This window comes from Antrostomus carolinensis, unplaced genomic scaffold, assembly GCF_000700745.2.
Source record: "Antrostomus carolinensis isolate BGI_N321 unplaced genomic scaffold, ASM70074v2 scaffold12027, whole genome shotgun sequence".
Classification (NCBI taxonomy): domain Eukaryota; kingdom Metazoa; phylum Chordata; class Aves; order Caprimulgiformes; family Caprimulgidae; genus Antrostomus; species Antrostomus carolinensis.
The window spans coordinates 6,545-28,064 of record NW_010328118.1 but is presented as its reverse complement, the minus strand read 5'-3'; the positions used below and the strand labels follow the sequence as shown (position 1 = coordinate 28,064).

At 41.3% G+C, this 21,520-nt stretch overlaps 2 protein-coding genes across 2 annotated transcripts in view; both read right to left on the bottom strand.

The window, feature by feature from the left end:
* LOC104528199 (p53 apoptosis effector related to PMP-22) overlaps positions 1-9,399 on the bottom strand; it is a 14,723-nt gene extending 5,324 nt beyond the window's left edge. The window contains exon 1 of the mRNA XM_010172132.2: positions 9,074-9,399. Within this exon, the coding sequence (XP_010170434.1) occupies positions 9,074-9,284 (211 nt within the window). The 5' untranslated portion in view covers positions 9,285-9,399. The remainder of the gene's footprint in view (positions 1-9,073) is intronic.
* Positions 9,400-19,309: 9,910 nt separating this feature from the next.
* On the bottom strand, positions 19,310-20,833 carry LOC104528200 (p53 apoptosis effector related to PMP-22; the record flags this gene model as incomplete). Its single annotated transcript, XM_010172133.1, has 2 exons — positions 19,310-19,978; positions 20,616-20,833. Coding segments are annotated over 2 exons (454 nt in total), but the record flags the coding sequence as incomplete, so codon positions are not given.
* Between the last annotated feature and the right edge of the window lie 687 nt (positions 20,834-21,520).

Here is a 21,520-nt window from a genome sequence, read left to right as displayed (position 1 = left end):
TATTTTGGAAACAAAGCTGAACTCACTTAGGTTTCTCAACCTGACGTTCTTCATCAGGGTGTGGTGAACTCTGCAGAGAAGCACATGCTTCTCTTTGAAAAGGAACTACATTGTCCAGGTTTTATCCATTTCATTCTGGTTTGTTCTCCTTGAGAAAGTTTCCATGAAAGTGAGCACGTCTGCAGAAAAGCATGTGTTCTCCTTAGCGTGAATCTTAACTCATCAAACTTGTTAAACCACATTATCAGTTGAAGGGTTACGAGTTGTTGGTGTATATGCAAGCCATTATCATCCAGGACTTTGAATTCCCCATGGTATCTGTGCAATACTGGACAGTGCAAAAATCCTGTGTTCTGGAAATTATTGCTCTGTAACTTGCCAACTATGGGAAATTTCTGTGCTATTTGTTTGAAAACAAGTGAATATTGAAATCTGTGCAAGTATTTGCTGATCACATGGGCTGACACTGAAATACCAGTGTGCATGTGTTTGTACACAGCCAAGATAAATCAGAAACTATTAAAAGCAGCTTCTTATGAATAAACTGTATGTGCAGACTGACAGCTACTGACTGAAAATCATTTCAAAGGAAGGCTATACAAATTAAGAAAATTACATTAGTCATAGATAATTTATGAACAGAATAAAATGAGGGGAAAAAAATCAAAGGCATGATTGGGTATGTATTATTCTCTGAGCTACATTGCATCTGGATCATTCTAAAACAACTGCATATTCTGAACATCCTTCCTTTGTGAAGTCAACACTGGATGTTTTTCTTCGGGGTTTTTTGTGTGAGTTTGTGTTATTTGGAGTGGAATACTAAATTTTTGGTCCTTCTGTTTGGCAACCTTTTTGGTAACTCCATTCTTTTCCCCTAGCATTACTTTTTAGAATTTACTTCCAGTTAATATGGATTTCTCATTTAATAGCAGAATATTATCTCATAACATGCAAGCTATTTTTATGTGAGCAGGAATCAGCTTTTAGCTTGCCACTACTTAAAAGACAACCATGGAAGCAGAGAATGACCTATTTAGGTTCACAGTAAGATAATGTCATTGCAACAGTTTCTTGGTGATTAGTAGTGGGTCCCACATAAATGAGAAAGAATTAGGACTTTCAATTACCCCCTAATAATAATTTTAGGTGACAACAGTATGGGAAAGAACCTTATTCATAGGCCATCTTATATATTAGCAGAAAGCAGTCTGGTCTCGACCAGCATATGGTCTTGACCATAGCTTAGTGCTAAGGTGATAACTTAGTTTGGCTTAGTGGATTTTAACTCCTTTAAAGCAAAAACCTATTAATTCCCCACCACTGACTTAACTCACAAAGTGATTGTGATTAATTATTAACTCCCCACTCACTACAGGCAAAGCTTGCATCCAAGGCTTTACGTACTTCAACAAGCCTTTGCTCTTACTGAGGTAAGCAATTCGACTTAGAAGCTATTCCAACTTGAATTTGAGGGGAGGAGCAGTTAGATCTTGAGGGAGAGGTTCAAATTCAACACATCATAAGCCCAGGCATGTACAAGCTTGAACTAGAAGCTGGCTTCTGCAAACCTTGTATTAATGAGGGCTGTTCCCCGATGCTCACTTAGTGCTAGGGAGGCAGAAGTGGCAGAGGGCGTAGAGCCATCATCAAAGGGAGTACCAAGGGAGTAAGTTAGCTATTAAAATGATGTGCACACAGTGCCTCAAAATTAAAGGTTTGCTCATGAGAGAGTCAGAGAGTACCCTTATCTCACATTATCTTCAGAAGCAGTTGCTTACATTGAGAATATCTCAAGATTGAAGCTCAGTCTTTTGCAATTTAGTGCTATAACATTTTTCCTCCTATTTTTTTCCTATTTATTTTAAATTAAAGCAGGATTGCTTACATTTGGATGTGTATATGGCAGTTGGGAATGTCAAGTAAATAAAACAGATAAAGTATCGATTAATCAGTACATATACATAAGCTCAGTTAATCAGAGCAGCAAGATGTACCTGGTCCCTAACTACCCCTGAGTTAAAGGTGGGTTAAAATGTTTAATGTGAATTAAACAGAATCAACTTCCATTATAACAAAACCTATGAAATGGTAGGACTTTTAATCAAAACAGCAGAGTGGAACCTTTCCAAAAAGCTCTTTTAAAGTTTTATTTTCCCAGGGACACTTGAGGGTGAAGAATACTGAATTTACATCTCATTTCCATAAGCACCAAGTATTGTTCTCACTCTTGATCTGCCGTTTTCGTACTGTGAACAAACTTTGTTCCGCAATCTTGCTGAAAGTCACCTTTTGCACTAGGGTGGTTTTTTTCTGATAGAGAGCAGCTATGAATCTGGATCTAATTTTCTGTTAGGAGCAAAATTTTACTGTTTGCAAAAAAGACCAAACCACTCAACATAAAAGCAGAAATGGTACTTTGTGTTCTTAAAATACATCGTAATGTCTGTTTACTCTTCTTGTGAATGAAACAGGTTTTACAATGTGTCTTAGAAGTCTTTATTGCTGCTTATTGCTGATGGGGTTGTAAATGAACTGCACTACATTCGGGGCCTGTTTGGGGACAGTGTGCATATTTAACATAATAGGTGACATTAGATGTATTCAATTGCAGATTAGTACTTCATCAGGACTGTGTCTGATCTGAAGTGTTATTTAGTACTAGTAGAAGGCAGTCAGAAACCTCTGGGACATAGGTTACCATCGTCACTCCACAACCAACTTGAGCTCCTGGGAATTTTTGGCGGATGAGAGATCTTGTAATAGTGCTTGACAAAGAAGTAACACGGCATTATGATGCTCACTGACTCAATGTGTTCAAGGTTGCTCAGAACAATGCAAGCTGTCAGTGAGAAGAGATATGGCAATGTAAAAAACCCAGTGTTTTGAGAGTTTTGTTTCTTTTCCTGTGTAACTGCTTTCCTGTTTAAGCAACCCGACTGTTTAACCCTACAGTGGAATTCAAAATCAGTCTTGCACTCCTTATCACTGTTCAGACTACGGAGAGGTTATTATAGCCCTGCTGTATCAGATTCCCTCAGTAAGCTAGAGGAAGAGATGAGGTGAAGAGAAATGAGAGTTTAGCCACAAGTGTCCATATGTTTTCAGCAAAGATGCCTCCTCTGTGTGTGTGAGTGAATGGTACCCTCTCAAGGACTTAAGGTCCTGATGACACAAAGTGTTTAGGAGCTTTACAAAGTCCTCAACACCAGCAGACCATATCTGCTGATAGGGAGGTGAGAGCTGTCCATACGATTGCTATTTTTCCACCCAATTTAGCTGTAATTATTAAAGGGAGATTGGATAATAAAAAGTGGGATGCCATCTGCATTTGCTCTCTGTAGAGTTAATTGCTGAAGAGCATAACTACTATTTAGAAAAGAGTCTGATTAAATGAATCTACCACTAAACATATAAAAGAACAAACCCTAAAATTACAAGCAAAAGCATGTTAGCAATTGCAGATGAGGGATGAAAATTACCATGGTAATTAAATGCTCTGGGCTCGATTCCCTCCTCTTACACCTCTTCAGTAGCAATAGAATGTCTTCTGCAAGCTGGGGAAAAATCAAATTTGTTCTTTCTTTCTTGCATCAGAGTTCCTTCAATATACTGTTGTTGTGATATTTTCATTACTACACACATTTAATTGACCCTGCATTGCTAGCATTCTAAATTTTGAATAATGATTGAGTATCTATGTTACTAAGCAACCAATCTTGTAATCTCATTTCTCACTCGTTAGTGCCATTTAACATTACAGTTTCAGGAGGCTGATGATTTAGGAAATTATGTGCTTCTCTACACACTGTCATTAAAACTACTGGCAATCACTGTATATAACTGTTTCATGCTATGATGCATGAACAAGGTGCAGGATGCCTCCTACGATGCAGGAACAGCAACAAGCTTTCGTTTTTAGTTCACCCTGTATCGAAGGAGTCAAGGTTTGCCCTGTAATCCAGGCAATGCCCAGACCATAGAGCTGGGCTCCATTCTGGGATTTTCCACAGGCTTCCTTGCATGGTCAGAAACCTCTCCAGCCTTTTTTTCCCAGTTGCAAGGACACTTTTCCAAATTTACTTGAATTTTCATGAATTCTGAAAGCCTTTAAGTGCAAACCCTTGACTTCAGGGAAAGTCTGCAAAAAAGGCCCCATGACTTGAGCTGGTCCCTACTTCAAAAGCACAGATACTTGTTTTCTTCATTTCTATTACCATGTGCAAACAACTTGGGATGATAAAGAGCTGCCGGGACAGCCAGCTTCTCCTCCCAGGCCCTGCTGAGAGGGACTGTCTCCCAACCTGTCCCTCTGGAAATATCCCTGTGTCACTCTGCTCAGGGCACTTGCTTCAGAGAGACAAGCGAGGGTGTCCCCATGCCCAAGATTAGGTGCCGGCTGTCAGATGTGATGAGAATGTGAGGAAAGGCAAAACAGTTTTACGTAGGCAGTGTGGCAATGGGGAAACGTGGTGTCTGGTCTGTCTCGTGCCTTGGGTATGATGAGTCACTGGTCTGCTGGAGAAGTTAGTTTTCCAGAGGGAGAGCTGTGAGGCCAGCAGTGCAAAGCCAGTGGTAGGGGCACTACCAAGAGAGGTTGTTTGCAGCTCAGAGACTGATCCGGACCACAGCACATACCTTGCTGTTGTATCATAAGCTGGGGGTTTTTAGCAAGTGATTTCCATTTTGATATTCCTCCAGAATAATAAATGATGCAAAAGATTCCCTGGACCCAAGAGCCTCATATAGGCAAAACAGGGAAGATCTGCTCATCAGTGGGGTTCTTATGAGACTAAAGCAGAGTATTTCTTTCTTCAAGAGGATATTACCTTTTGCAGCATTCCCTTCTTTCACTTGTCCTGTAGATATACTCATCTGCTGCCATTTGAAGTAATGTTTGTTCATTACAATCATACTATACTAGCCATCCCATCTTGTAGTATTGCACTAATATTCACGGATCAAAATAAAACTGGAATGAGCTAGAACATAGTTACCCACTATTTGCCTGGAAGATGCAGGAAGGTGTCCTTTCCAGATGGCAAAATCATTCATCCACTAATCTCCACAGCCACTAAACCCTTTACATATCCTAGGAAAAGGCTGTAATTGAATACTATGATGTGAAAATAACTGAAGTTCTGGATTCCACTTGTTATGTGGAAATGCCCTTTCCTGATTTTTTCCCCAAGATCTATGTTTGCACCATGGAAATGAGCCAACCACTTCAACCTAAATGTAGAGCTTTAGGCTGCAGTTATTTTGATGGCAGCAACTGCACGTGGAAGAGCTGCAGGGCCGAGTGGAACATAAGATGGGACAAGTGTAGCCACGAGTTTTTCGTCCTATCATGCATCACATTGGGACTAATAAAATAAAATCAGTTCTTTTCCCCCAACCAAACCCACACATGTTTAAACATCTTCAAAGCCTGCAGTGGAATAAATTACACACTGAAAAAGTGTTTCAGGTCTGGAAGACACACCTTGTTCAAGAGAGATTATATAGCCAAAAATCAAGAAAAACAAATGATTGCTGTGTTAGCTTCATTAAGGGTTTTAACCTCTACATTTTCTTTGCAAGCTCAGCCATTTCACAGCTACATATATTCCATATTGTGCTTGTTATCTACTCAAAAAGTCTTTGTCTCTGTCTTTGTAAACATTCAAGCATGTTATAAGCTTGAGACTTTTATTTGTTCCAAGTGCCAGAACACTGCAGAGCTACAGTTTGCATCTCTCAATCCTAAAGCCCATTCGTTTCTAGTAAGTGTCCTAATACATGAGATATTTTTTCCAAGGAAGGTCTATTTATTTCAGCTAAATAATCTTGAAAAGCAAAAGATCTATAATAAAGTTGAGGTGAGTAGTATATGGTTAAAGCAGAAGATCTGAACTGTTGGAACAGATAATAAGGTGCATAAACTCCTCATATTCTCACTTTCCACAGAGTTCATAAACTTTGCAGAAAAGCTAGAGTGCGTAGATGCTTTCACAGAAGATAACTGCACTGGTGGAGTTGTTCTCCTGGCTTTCAAAAAAGAATTGTACAGGCATCTTGTGAGGTTTTGAATTCTGTCAGCTTAAGCAACTATTCAGAGACCCCAAACTCCACTGGTGCAACCAGTGAAACATTGAACCTTTGCCCCTTTCAAACTGACCGACCTCCACGATGTTGGCTTTTTGTCTTCTGTCTGTGTATATGCATATGTTAAGCCAAACAGCAGAGATTCAAGGGGAATTACAAACATTGCAGGTGGAGAATTAGATTTGAATTTGCACATTCGATTGAACAACTTGCAAGAACCTTACAATTATATCTAATTATGATAGGATGAAGATGTCTCTAGTGGATTAAAATAGCTACACTCTCCAAGTCATGTTGAGAATATTTGCTGGCAGCTGCTGGGATACGCATGCATACCAGATATATCTGTGAAACCATCCCTGCAGGAAGACCGAATTTCAGAACCTACCCAGCCTGTGGCAGATTAGGCAGGGAAGCTGAGAGTAAAGCCCAGAGGAAAGGAGACAGGAACTGTGGAAGAGAAGAGGGAGAGAGAGTTCATCTCAGGAAAGATGTAAAACACTTCCTTCCTTTCTGTTTACATCACCTTTTGTCTCTGTGCTCGGGTAGGCATGTAATTACACTTTGTTTATTGAGCACTGTGTTTAGCTTGGCACAAGACAAAGTTAAACATCCCACAGAACATGATGCTTGTTTTCTATGAGCAGTGTGGATAAATGTTATCTCAGAATTACTAAAACCCTATAGTAGAATCAGGCTCAACACAAGACCTGGATGCTCACAAGTGAGATGCTGTCTCATGGCCTGGTCTTTTGGGTGGAACCCAAGACCAGCATCAAGTACCTGCACCCTGCATGAGGAAAGGCAAGAACCCCAGAAAAAAAATCCCAACCCTACACCCACTGAACAAGGACAGAATGATAGGAAAACCAGAGGATGGGATTGTATCTCAACACATCCCACCTCTGGAGAGAAGGTGTCTGAAGAAAGGGGCTGGAAAGGATCAGGACAGTGACATGAGTTTGCATCAGATCTACAGCCCTTTTATGGTCAGGGGTAACCCACCCCTGGAATGGCTGAGATCTATGTTGTAATGGCATAATCTTGCAGAGGCAGAAGCCTGGCAGCCTAATCCACAGTCACTTGGCCTATGCACCATTTTTTACATACAGGCTTTGCATATTCTCCCATTGGACAAATGACTCCATTGTCCCAGACGTATCTTCCTTTTCCATCTGGAAATTTTGACGAGGAGGATTTTGAGCATGTGCTTAGATCTTCTGGGTGTTTAGCAAGCTTGAAGAGCTTGCACAATAGATGCGTGCCCATTGAGAGCATAATGCAGTCATGCAGCACATGAATGGTGTTTCTAATGCTTTCAGAAGCATCAACTGACTCTCCAATGTATGTGCTGGAGATTATTCTGCCTGTGAGTACTAAGACCAACATTTCTAACATGTTTGAAGCACTCAACTTATTGTGGATGTGATTCACGGTAACCCCAGATATTGCAGGATAGTCCACATAGAGGATGACCTCCTTCATTTGTCTCTAGATGCTGTCCAGTGGGAAACTGTGCATACAACTGCAGAATTTAAGCATGTAAGAGTGAGGCAGGATGAGGAAGGAAGTGAAATGCCAAACAACCGTGTAGGACCTGGAAGCAAGGTGAAACTTCTCTTGTATTACCAAGAGAAGCAAGGTGAAATTTCTAAACATTTTCTGTCCAGTTAAAGCTGGCATTCATGACACAGGTAGTGCCTCACCTGGAGATGAAGAGGAGGGCTCACTTTTCCTGGCAACTTAGGACTGAGAAGCCCTTTTCTAAGCATCATGGTCTCTCTCCTTTCTCCAGCGTCATGCACCAGAGGCAGCAAACTGGCTTGGTCCCTGCCCAGCCACATAGCTGACGCAGGAGCTCCAAGGGTAAGACTGGGAGTGATGCCAAACGGAGCCTGTTTTGTCCTGGAGCCCTACACTCACTGAGGCCTGCTACCATTAACTTATTGCACCTGAATTTTGTGCATAGAAGGCAGAGCTTGACTGTGGATAATAAACTTTCAGGAACAATTTTGGAAAACTATAATAAATGATCCTTAAGACTGCTTCTGCAAGTGTTTTTACACTCATTTTCAACAAGAGCAGCTGAGATTCTGAACCTTAGAGAAAATGCTCTTGCTTTTAATATGAATTAGTATAAATTGCAAGAATGTTTGAACTTTCTTCCTGGCTCAGGCTAACAGCCCATCACTTACAGTAACTTGTTTCAGATAGTCACCAAGAGCAGATACATAAGACAGAAAAAAAGAAAGAAGAAAAAAAAAGAAACTGGGCACATCCTTCTCTTGGTCTGTTCTCCCAGACTCAGTGGTTTACATGTTTTCAAGCTGAAGGTTGCATCTGTATCAACATGTTTAATAGCATATTTAAGCAAAACTCAGTACAAACAAGAAATCCTTTCATCTTTTAAAGCTTTCTTTCATAATCTCAAGGAGACTCTTTCACACGACCCACCTACCAGAGCAGTTTCAGGGCAGCATTCTGCAGCTTGACACTCCCTGGGAGTATCTTCCTACCATCTTACATTTTTACCTCTTCATTTCTTGCTGGCACTCAGGACTGGCTTATCACACAAATGCCAGGCTTACCCATGCAACTTGCTGTTTGGACATTTGATCAAGAGTAGCTGTTAAGTTTTGGAAAGCAGTGAGTAGTGAGAAGAGGTTACTAGCTTCTTCTAAGAAAGGAAGAAAACCTGAAATGCTGTAATATTTTCTTGCACTGATACATTACTATGTGTGGGTTTTTGTACCATGGAACCCACCACCTAAAGCAACCAGGTATCTTTCTGCAGAGGGCTGAGAGCATTTTTCTTCTTCACCCTGTTAGTCAAAAGCCTTGGTGTTTAACAGTCCCTGCTGCCCATAACTCCATATATAAATGACAGATATTAGGCGATAGAGTTAGGAGAGCTGAGGGAAGATGAGCTCAGAGATGCGACCCACTGCTTCAGAGGCTGCTCCCCGTCACCCTTGCAAGTGCTTACCGTAACCCATGAGGGACTCGCAGATCCATTCCCCACCCTGCCCAGGCCTCCTGCAGCTCTCCCATAACGACGCTTGGTGCACGTAGGGCAAGGTCTGCGACTCCAGCCAGCCCCTGCCCGCCAGCGCAATGATACCGAAGATGACACCTATGCCCAGGAGCAGGGGTAGGATCCATCTGCACCGCGTGTAGTCAAGGCCATACTTCACCATCTTCCAGGGCAGGGGGAGGCCGGTGGGACGTGCGTGGTTGTCTCTGCCACAGACTCAACGATGCGAAGCAGAAGGTGCTTCTGCAAAGCTCCTGGAACGCAAGTGCCGGTACCTGTGAGCATGCGTGCAGATGTTTGAGAAAAGCTTTTTAATCAGGAGGGGTACAGCAAGGAGGGAGGGAGGGATGGAGGGAGGGAGCTCCACCTCGATTCAGATGAGTAAGAGCTGCCACTGAGCAATAACCAGTTGAGCTGGGGAGAAGCTTGGAGGCTGGGTTTGCCTGTGGGATCCTCTCTGCCCTGCTGACTAGGTAACAAATCGGGTGCCGTTTACCCTCGGCGTTTAACGCTTTCCTTCCTGCCACTCCCCACTAGCAGGAGCATCTCACAGCTGTGTTTACACCTTTCTGTCTCCTCAGGGATTTGCATTATGGAGGCGAATACAGGAGACGAGCCAGGGAACTATTTGCATTAGAGGGTGGTTGCTTCTGAAACTTGCCACCTGGAGGTTGAAAGCTACTTTTCTTGGACTCAGTTTAAAATAAAATTATACCTTATTTTTTACAATTAAAAAAAATTCCTCTAGCTGCTATAAAGGTAAGGCAATAAAGAACGTGGGACTGCCTTCCCTCCCCCTTTTGGGACATAGCTGCAGGGGAAAACAAACAACAAGGTTTACCATTAAAAATATAGTATGGTCTAGGTATAGCCTTAGTGGGAGAACAAAAATCAAGCTTTGATTTGATTGTGCCTTACGTACACTCCCTGTGCGTAGCTCTGTGCGCTGCCTGGGGCCTGTCAGAGCCTGTCTGCAATGTGCTGTGAGAGCAATGTAGACGTGAACCATCATCTTGCCGTGCCCCGAGAGACCACCCAGCTGAATGTGGGCAGAGTTTTCTGTCTATCAGCACAGAAGCAATATACCCATGTTTGCAGCACTCTTCCTTTGATCTAACACATGCTACAACCTCGTATTTTGGTAGGACACAGATATGTTTACATCTGGAAGCAGCTGCACCTCTTGCAGATTGAAGCTTGTTTCTGTGAAACATGGTTGAGCACAGAGGATGTAAACTATCCCTTGCTCCGATGGTGGATTTTGTCAGAAGTCTGCATCCAAGTACAGACCTTATTAACTCACAGAGATAATGCTACTGTATTGCAGCTTTCACAGTGAAATGTGACATCCATACTGAACTACAAACTCGGCAGCATTTTGCTGAACTAACAAATCAATAATGGAGTAAATAAATTAACAATTGACATTGAATTTATACACTGTACAGGCCATGCATGAAGAGATGCTGAGCTTGCAGAGACCCATGCTGGAACATCCACAGCAATGAGATGCAGCTCCGTGAAGAGATAGTAGCTCCGTCATGAGAGCAATTTGAACAGATTAATGTGACACTGTGCCTTATCTCTAACCAGAGATAACTTATTAGCCTGGTGGTAGATTAGCAGTGGTATGGCTGCTTTGCCTCTCATTTTCCATCTGGTACAACTCTGTCTTGCTGAAACATCCTGCCAGCAGCTCCCTCGTGTTATGGACATGGCCCAATATCCCTGTGGCTGTGAGAGGTCCATCATGGCTGTTCAGCAAGTCCCTGTTAGAGCAGGAAATGTTTTTACAAATTTGGCCTTTGAATTTGAACATCACTTAAAGCAAAAGCCAACTGTGAAAACACCTCAGCTGCTGTTTGGGGTTGGAAATAAGGGACAACCTGAAATATTTTTTGTAAAGGACACTTTAGAAAACCACCATTTCCTCATAATATTATATATCTTCCCTTGTAGTCCACATTTGTACTAGCCACAAATTCAGTTATTGTTCACCTAAATAAAACATTTAAAATGCTGTTTCCCAGTTCTGGAACACTGCAATATATCATTTTTAATGCATGATGTTTTCAAATATTTACATTAAACCAAATATGGTTTGGAGCTCATCCTTAGTGCAATATGCTGGTACCTGCAAGCTGTCCAGGTCTGTTTACACATGTTCTTTCTGTTGCCACAGCTGATGTAGAAACGGGCACAATAACTCCAAAAGATTGAAAGAACATGGATTTGGATATTAAATGTTTTTTAAAAGATGGCTTTAGAAACACTCATGCATGAGACAGTAGACAGTAGCCCAGCCCTCACACAGCTGTCTATATCCAGTCTCTTGCCAAGTTTCAATCCTTCAAGAATGGTTACAGTTTTCTAAAAACTCAGCCTTTTTTTTCTTTTTTCCTCAGAGAAAACAGTCGAGTTAAAGCAATTTTGTAGCTGAAATCCAGTGTGACGTCAGGCACTGTCAGGTATTAGAGAGCCAGTGTTTGTTGAAGAATAAAATCCTCGTCCCTGCTTTTTGAATGCTCAGCCATGTTTCAGGCAGGCATTTAAGACTGAAGGATTTGTCATCAGTTTTTGTTATAACTCACCTGTGGACAAATGCCTATTGTCACATTTACGAGGTGATACTACAGGACACATTATCAGGCTGTGAAAGAAAGATGAGTAATGTTCAGTAATCGCAGGTGTTCCTGCATCTTGTCCATCTTTGTCATCCTTAAGTAAGTTGCTAAAACTACAGGCAATTGTCACAGTCAATACAAGGGTAATTTGTGATATCTAGAATAGCAAAGAGGTAGATATGTATTCAAAGGAGACAAAATGACGTATCTAGTGTAATTCTGATCCTCCTGTGGCAAAGAGGGAAAAATTATTGCAAATTTTTGTCAAGGAGTCTGTGATTTGAAGTGATGACTTACCCACAATGTGCATTGTAATTTGCAGTGGATGGACTGGGTGTTTTCATGAAAGCAAATGCTTTCTCCTTTGCACTGTCTCTGGATAGTCACTCCTCAGGGAGCAGGACAACACCAGCATCATCTGTTGAAAATGAAGATATATTATCTTCACGTTTAAAAGATGTTTAAACCATCAGACTGCAGTTCACTTTCTGCATCTGAAAATATTCCTAATGACTCTTCATTGCTACTTGAAGTAATCAAGTAAGCAGTAGGATTTTGATAAAACAAACAATTCTACGTCATTAGAGCTAAAAATAAAAATATGCCCTTTTCAGCCAAGACACGAATGCTTTTCTTGTGGAAGGAAAAGCTAACAAATGATCAGCAGCACAATTTCATCCACCTTTAGTCTGCTGACCTGGTCAGCTGATCAATATGAATGACTGAATTGACATGGGCTGAGAAGCTGTGATGCATGTTCATCACTTTTGCAGCAAGCACATTTTCATTCTCTAATATTTACGCTGCTTACAAACAAGAAGTCCCCAGTTTTTTGTTTTTAAAAGCTTTGCTAAGATTATTTTATGACCTGTTCTCTTGTGTGCTATCTTACATCTAACAAGTCACTCTGAGCAATTGAGAAACATTTTCTCCATGAGCTACCATAAATTTTGTGACTATTCTTATTATCTTTATTAACCCATTTACAACCATAGGTCCTTTTTTCCTGATAATGTCAATCTGCCGTTTCCAGTTTCCCTTTGGAGAGGCCTGCACCTTGCCTTGAAACTGGAATATTGCACTGCAGATATTGTTATAACCACAGCCTATAGAGTGATGCACCTCAGTCAGCCAAATCCTACTCGGGCTGAATTATACCTTCTGGTCACTCCCTGTACCATGAATCACCTGGGCACCAAGGTAATAGTGTTCTTAATATGACTAATATTTCATCCATAGTAAGTCCATGTAGAAAAATACCTTTAGACACCAAAAGTGTTCACAGGGTAATCCAAGCTACAGTTCCTTCACATTAATTAGAAGGATACTGGGAATGCATTTTGAACAGGATCTGACTTTACTTCATTGCAGAATAAGAACACCTTCCTGAAAAAATGGGACACAGTTGAGATCTTGTAGTTTCCCCCACACCAGACCTTTCTGAGGGACTCTCCCACAGTGACTGGACACTGAAGTTCATCCATGATGCTTGTGGGGACCTGGGAGTGGTCAGTGCCCAGTCCTGCAGTCACCTGGATGGGAAAGCCTTCCGCTAGCTGCCTCGTGCAGTGCAGGAAACCTCTGCAGTGGTTTGAGACCTTCTCTGTTTGCTGGCCACTGAGCTCAGAGGACAATTTCTATGGGGTCTCGTTAAGACTTTTAGCAAGAGCCATCCAGGACCGGCTTGCTGTCGGATCTCCAGAGCCTGCCCCATGCACAGCACTCGCTGACTCCTGTCATTAAAGCAGGGCTGCCTCCATGAGACAAACACTTGGGCTTAAAACGCACTTTCTTCCTTTCCTTAGTGACGTTGCATGTGCAAAACCAGAAGATTATCACAAGCGCAGGTTCTAACAGCTTGGTTGCAAACGTGAGGCTGCATCCAGGATTGCTGTTTCTGTGATCAATTCAAGGCTGTATTGGGAAAACACAAAACAGGAAAGCACAAAAATAGGAAAACAGTGCTTGAGTGTGGATTTCATTTTCAGGTAGTTTTTGCTAAAGAACCTGATTTCTTCAGGATGGGCTCTATACTGAAACAAGTTTTAACCCTCAGTTATTTCTTACGGATGCTCTGCAGAAGTTTGACAAATTCAGCCGACTCCCCCAAGCAAACAGCTGACATCAAGGGTGTCCTGTAAACCCACTACGCTGCTACCAGCTGAGATGGCTTCTGGCCATTTGTAACTGTTGTGGGGGTCTGTGTCTTCCTTGGGTGGCTGCCAGGAGTGCAAGCTCTCTGGTGGGCACAGATGAAGCATGTTGCATACAGGGTTTCTATGAAATTGTGTGTAAGTCATTGGAGTGGCACAGCACAGCTCTGTTCTACATATGGGATAATTTTATGTAAGCTACTTGCTTTGGGCCCCACAACTTCTCTGTGGCCAAGCTAGGCTAACTAAATAGTTGTCCTTTGTAGTGGATCATAACAATAATGCCTTTTAAAACATATAGCTCAGCCGCCTTAGGAGAGGAATAAAATCAGCCTCACAGAGGTAATTCCCAGGTGCCACACCTTTGCTACTTACATTTCTCTGTCAAAGAAATAGCTTTCATTTACTGTGCTTTATGGGTCAGTTGGGAACAGCACCAGCTACTTCTTTAAGCACTTTGAGACTTACAGATAAGACATGCATACCAAGCATATCTTTGAAGAGTTTCGGCCATGAATTTTCACTTTGAGATTCTGCAGCCAAAAGTAGGGTTTCACTGAAACGAAAATATTGTATGGAAATGACTGCTTCAGTTTTAAATGTTTGATATGGAATTGATTAAGGAAGTGGGCTGAAATTAAAATGGTGGTCTCCTATCAACATTTTGAATTTTTCCTGTTGTCTTGATACAAAATCCAGTTATGATTTTCCCAAGTTTTGTTTTGCAAGTTGTTTTGTCTTTCTATTGCAAATCAGAACAGAAATTCATTTTCAAGTATCATGATTCATGGATATCCTTTTTTTCACAATAAGTTCTGCTCATTTCTTGTCCCATGGGATTGCTAACACAAGGAGAGTTTAAAAATAGGCTGTTTACTGAAAAGTGATTGTAATGGCCACACATCAGCTCCTGCCCCAATTATATGCCTCCATGTGTATTCCAGACCAGGACAGTCAACTAATGTACTTTAACCTGTAATCATTTTCCAGGGCAGCGGAGGACAGGAGTTAGCTGGCTTTTAGGCTCACAGTTTCATGTGTGAGTGCTTACTCCAAACCTTTCTAAGCCCTCTCAAACTCAGTGAACCCTGATTTCTAATGCATCCCCTTAACACAGTAATTTTTAATACTTACAAAATTTTTCCATATTCACTAAGATCCCTGTGGAAAATAGTATGTGTTTCCCACAATCCCATAAACAAACAAAAAGCAACAGCTATACCAATCCTACAAATACATAACCATGAGGAATATAATTCATGGAAACTTTTATATTTATTATTTGTATTATACAACGCGTATTGCTTACCATACACTATTATTTATAGTTGCAATTTTTGTATTATAAAGCTCTAGAGATGCCTGCATGTTTTCCACTACAATCTTTATCATAAATTCAGTTTATTAAATTTAGGTATTAAAAAATCATCATAAAAGACCCCTTTAGATTATTCTGACAACTCCCAACATTTTTGTAGAGCTAAAATTTGAGGGCACTGATTTTTGCCTGGAATTTCTGGACGTTGAGCTCCATAGCTGGAGTAGCTTGGCCTACACCTTGGATGCCAGAAAAGCCCCGACAAAAGGGTGCTTACTGCACCAGCGCAGACCTGCATCATGGATGCACAGGACCTATTTTATGAAGACACTGCACATGCACAGCAAAACTGACATATCCTTGGTCAATGGGATCTACAAGGATAGCCTGCTGCACCTATGCAGTAATGCTGATGTATCCTAGGTGGTGTGGGCTCACTGCAGATGGATTTCACTACTGTGCATGGACTTGTTACAGGAATCACATTCAGAAACTGAGAGTCCCTGCTTTTTGCAAACATATCGTCCTGATTTGATCATGCTTTGTTCTGGTTGTATCATCTCCCAGGTTCATATTAAAATCTGTGCAGCTTTACCTACTAGCACTGAAAACCCTGTTTTTTCAGGGTGCTGTTCGGTATTGCCAGTAACCTCCACTGCTCTACGTTGTGGCACCAGTACCTTGGCTCTCTTGGCTGTTGTCCATCTCCTGAAGCATTTTGGTTTCCATTGATGTATGTGCTTTGTTCATTAATGAATTCTCAATTATCTCAGCAACCCCTTTTTTTGTGTGAGTAATCTTTCAGTACGTGGGTACTTTTGTTTCTATCGTGCTTATCACCCTAACAACCGTCCCCTCCAAAAAATATTATTTTGAATAAAAATATTATTTTGATGACTACGCCATCTTGATTTATGTACGTATTCTAGGTCCAAAAGTCCTTCAATGCAGGATGTAAAGGTCAGGGGAATGCTTCTTAAGAATTCTACTTTGTCAAGGAATTGTCTAAAAAATGAGTCACTTGTTACGTCAACCAGAAATACAAAATCCCAGTGGGGTGTGGCAGCTGTTTCCCATATCCATGAGATTTAATCATTAATCATCCCATTCAGGTCACTTAGCCTTCCCTAGCACCCAGTCATACACATTTTTGATTGCTTATAACTCCCCCTGAGATGAGATCCAAGTGTGCCCAGATTCTCCCAAACTGCTCTCTCCTCTCCAGGGCTGGGTCAGAAGGAGCTACGCTGCAGCCTGAAGCTCGCAAGAGTTGCTCAGGGGATTTTAGTGAGCACAGAACGAGGCTGCAGCTGAATACAGACTGGTAGGTAAACAAGTACAAATGTTCTTAATGTAAAAAAAAAAAAAAAGACAGACCATTATACAAACTCTCCAATTACCTTCAAAGTTTTTAGGAAAATCTAAAAGGAACAAAAATATTTTGCCTAATTTTGTATTTAAAATTAAGAGTAATTAAAGGAGGGGGGGAAAACCCCCCCAAAAAAAACCCCAAAAGAAACCCATGCAAGCCACCAGAATCCAGGGTGGTAAGTGTGTTTTAAAACAACTGAGATATTTATGGAAGAGGACAGCTAAAAAAATCAGAACGTTGAACCTGTCTTTCTGGAAATCAGAAGCTGCAGGCTGGTTTAAGACAGGGGGGATGGCAGATTTGCTCGCTGTAAAAACACACAGGAAATAAGTTATTGTTCAGGATACGGGATGCCACTAGCACAGGGCTACATCTGAGGTTAGAAATGGGAAGGTTTCGAATAACGGGAGAAGTGAAGTCTTCCACTGAAAATAGCAGGTGAATACATCTTCTTTTTCTCCATATTTAAAGTTATGGATCAGTACATGAAAGCTATTTGGCAGTTTTGACCAAAAAAAAAAAAAAAAAAAAAGAGGAAAGAGTAATAGGCTTCCCACATCAGAGACCTCCTGTAGACCATAGTATTCTTAAAATGTTGAGGGCTGCCCCTCAAGTTGTGATGCATTTAAGAGGTTTTGGACTAGCAAAGGGTTTTCTATACCTGGTGCTTCTGAAGAGAGTGCACAGCCATGTTTTGCAGTATATATCTCTAGTTTATTTGACTAGAAAATGAAGCTGTTGCCTCCAGGATGTATGAGGTCTTTAACTTCATTTTATTAACCTGACACATCTTGAATAGTAATATTCATGTTAAGAGAAATAAAGAATGGCTATTTGCTTGAGTTTATTAAATGAATCGGTGAACCACAAACAATACCAAGTTTCTACAACCATCAGTTAAAACAGTTTTAATTAAGCCACCACATTTGAAAAGAGTGCCACAATACATCAGTATCACTTGAGAGTCCTTAATGACTATTTGCAATAGCTTTCTCCCAAACATCTTAATTGTGTAACATGCTGGTTATGCTTCCACCCCTCCCAATATATTCAGAGCCAAGTTTCTTTTACAATTGTGCTTTTCTGACAAGTTATAACAATGCTTATTAAAAAAAAAAAAAAAAAAAAAAACATAGAAAAGACTTAAGTTATGCTAAACCCTATTACCATACCATCCTCCCTCTCATTAGGATGGGTGTCCATTTTCTTACATCTTCTCTCCTCAGCTTTAGCTGTGCGAGGATTTTCCAGACTTGGGATTCTCTGCTGTGTTTTGAATTCACTAGAAAGTTAGGTACTAACGTTACTCATGATACAGACAAGTCTACACAGTACTGCGCATCAGCCAGAAAAACAAACAAACAAACAAACAAACAAACCAAAAAACCCCCCAAAAAGACGCATTTGCCACAGGATTCTCTTCTTCAGCAAGAATCATAAATACAGATGATTGTATATGCCGCGACTGAGCTTGTAACACAGTTCTGAAGTCTGCAGATGTTTAGTCTGCAGTTATAAAATACAGGCCTGTAAGAGACCTTCAGAAGTCACCTGGCTTTTCCACAACAGGATCATATGCAATACACAGAATTCCCAAATTAAAAAGGTGTTACAAAACAGAAAGCTATACAATATATAATACAAGAAATATTGGGCCTTGAAAAAGCTTAGTTCTAAATGACTTTAGCTTTACAGTATGCTGGTTAATGCGTCAAAAGTTCTATATTTTGTACATGTGCATGAATATACATACCCACACACTGACCCTCTCCTAAGTACTGGATTCATGATAGTAAGAAAAAAAGTCCCCAGCTGCTCAGTAACACCGAGTAACTCACAGCATTTGCTTTCCACCCTATCTGTACCCTCCTCAGAAATCTGTCTCTGCTAGAGCTACTTCCCCCATAGCTGGAAGAGGAGCTCTGCAAATGAGCTTCTTCGTTCTTCTTCCCCTGCTGAAGAAAGCTCTGACAGAAATTATAGCCCATAATTAAATATGCTGTAAGCTGCTGCAGGACCAACACAGACACAGCTCTGCCTCGCTGGAATACTTATTTGGAATCGTTGGCTCCAGAAACACAAACTAGGAGCCAGACAGATTACACCTGACTATATGAAGCTTGCATACTTAAATTGCTCACAGAACTGCTTTTCTATTTTTACCTGTTATCTCTAGTGACTCACAAAGCATCCCCAAGTTTACTAAACTCTGTAGTACCTACAGTGTGCTTTAGAAACTTCTGGAGGTTTTCAACACCTTATGCTAAGACTTCCCTCCAAAGCATGGCTGATAATTAAAACACTGCAGTTTTTTAAAGGCAGACAAAAACCAACAGTGTATGTTTCTATTCAAATGTATTTTCTAAATCAGCACCCCTCAAATACCATGTAATAATGTATTTAGTTCAACATCTGAAGGTTTATTGACTCCCTCTGTGATAATGTATATTAAATTATATGTGGCTCCATCACAAGTCCTGCAGTGGTCACCAAAACACCAGTAAGTGTCACACTAGCCACTGTTACACCAGCTCCATGCTTCGGAGATCTCCATCCAACAGCACCAATTGGTGGAAAATAGATTTTAATTTTATTTTCCTGTTAATTCAAATAGTTAATAGTCAACAATTCTCTAGTAACAGGAATGAGAAGAGATTCTTAGACAGCAGGTAACTGCAATAGTCTCAGGGAAGCTCCTTCCTTGGGACTGACTTTGGTGGTAGAAAAAGCATTCTTTGGAGGTTGTTTTTTTCTAGTTCCATTTAAGGCAATTTTGCCAGAGGTGAAAACAAAATAACTTGCAGGTCCCTTTAATGGGTTGTTTAAAATCTCTCCTCTTCCTTTCTATACTTGAAACACTACATCTTTATTCATAAACAAATGTCTGAATAAAGTAAGGATCACTAATTAGTTGGGAGTGGAAGGAACAAGTAAACCATCCAAACAGAATTGACATGAGAATACGTAAATAATACTTTAGGTAAAAGTTATTTGCTTAAAGATGCCAGCATTTTTACTAATTTATTGCCAGGGCTAGTAAGAACACTTTTGAAAAAATAAGGTGGTTTCTTTCAGTCTCCTATAATCGCACCAAATTTACAGCAGAGGTACTCCCCTGTAGCTTTGACAGTTGATTGTACTTGGATTTAATCTTTCAGTTTAAGTATGGTGCTCTCTCTGGGGAGGAGTAGTAATAGGTAGGCTTGATGTTTCCCAGGACTTCATCTTCCCAGTTGGGGAGGCAGCAGAAGAAGAAAGCACAACCTATTACAACAACAGTGCTGGCCCAACCAAAGCCATAGGCCCAGCTGAACATATTATCTCCCGTCAGTGGAATATCTTCTGTGAATTTCACAGGGTAGATGACCAAGCCTATGATCTGGAATGCAGCTAGAGAGAAAGAAAGAAAAGCAGGAGTAAATGACAATGAATGATACTACATTTCCCACTAAAAGAAGGTACCTGGAGATAATTGCACATCCTTTTAAGACATGTAAGGACTAGCTTCAGTCCTACAGTCAAATCTGCATTCATACAGAGGTATGTGACCCCTAGCCAAGGCAGATCTCCACGCCTATCTGGCTGCAGCAGCTACAGCTGACATTGCTGGGTTACTAAGGCACTCACCGGCATGCTGCGACCAGCCCTGTCCTGCAGCCAGGCACCACAATCCCTGTGGAGCCGGTCACCTCCCGCTGGTACCACAGCCCCATCGCTCCTCCTCCCCTCTCAAAGGTGGGAAGCGACCAGGGCGCTCAGCTCCTAAGTCTTAGCACGTGACATGCAAGGGCCAAAGGTGTCCGTTGTCCCCATACACTGCTTTTGGGGAAGAGCTAATTGACAAAGGCCACTGGAGCTTCCCTAACCACTGTCCTCTCAGAGCGTCAATCAACCTTCCCTTGTTCCCCATCAAAGTGAGTCAGAAACCAAAGACATCTTATTTCATCAGGGAGGCTCCATCTAGCATGTTTTTCTGCTGATGCCTGCTTTACATCAAAAATAAGCTTGTCTCTGGGCCCAGCCTTACCAACAACAAAGAGCAAGCCTCCAATTCCTCGCACAAAGTTGAAGCGGAGTATCTCAATCGAGAACGCGATGACTGCAAGGGCAAAACAGATGACCAGGATCACAAAGCCAACAAGGTACGTGGCAGCTGCTGCTCTCCCCCATCCTTGAAGAGAAAACAAGAAAGATGTTACATGTAGCAGTGCATTGAACTGTAGGTCATTGCAGGCCTTTGGTTTCCTTCAACCGGTTTTTGTTGAAATCCTTTACTGTAAGCAGCATGCCCTATGTAAAGGCTACACTGGATGCCCCCAAAGCACACAGCTGCAGAGCACAGAACTCCCTGTCCACTAACTTGCCCTGCTGAAAAGAGGGGTACAGTACAGCATGGTAATGGAGATAACACCTCCAAACTCCGTATCTGTAAGAGACCCGCAGACATCTGAGCAGATCAGGCCCACAACCACTAAGAATGTACTTCATCATTACCATTCCTGTTCAACATGCAAGTTTACAAAACCACTTACATGCACAGGGAAGTATGAGAGCAGACAAGAGGGTAACACCACAGGAGATAACTGCTGGGAACTAATACTGTCAGCATAACAGCTTCTTGCCCATTTGTTTATGACAAGAATAATGCATATGGAGCAAAATTAGCATGACCAAAAAGAAAGAGATTTTGAATAGCTGAAGTGAGAGATGAGAAAGAGAAAGCTCTTGGAGATAAACATCTGTTCACATCTGAAAGAACTTAGAAACAGCTGAAGTGTAGGAGGTGGAGAAGAAACAGCAGAGTCTGGGGTAAAGTGGAAGAGTCCTCTTTGAATCCTTACTTTGACATTTGATGGAACAGGGTGGTATAGATTCTTAAGATCAAGCAACTGTAGGCTGGAGAGGCTCAGGCACAAAGCCAGTGGCCTTACC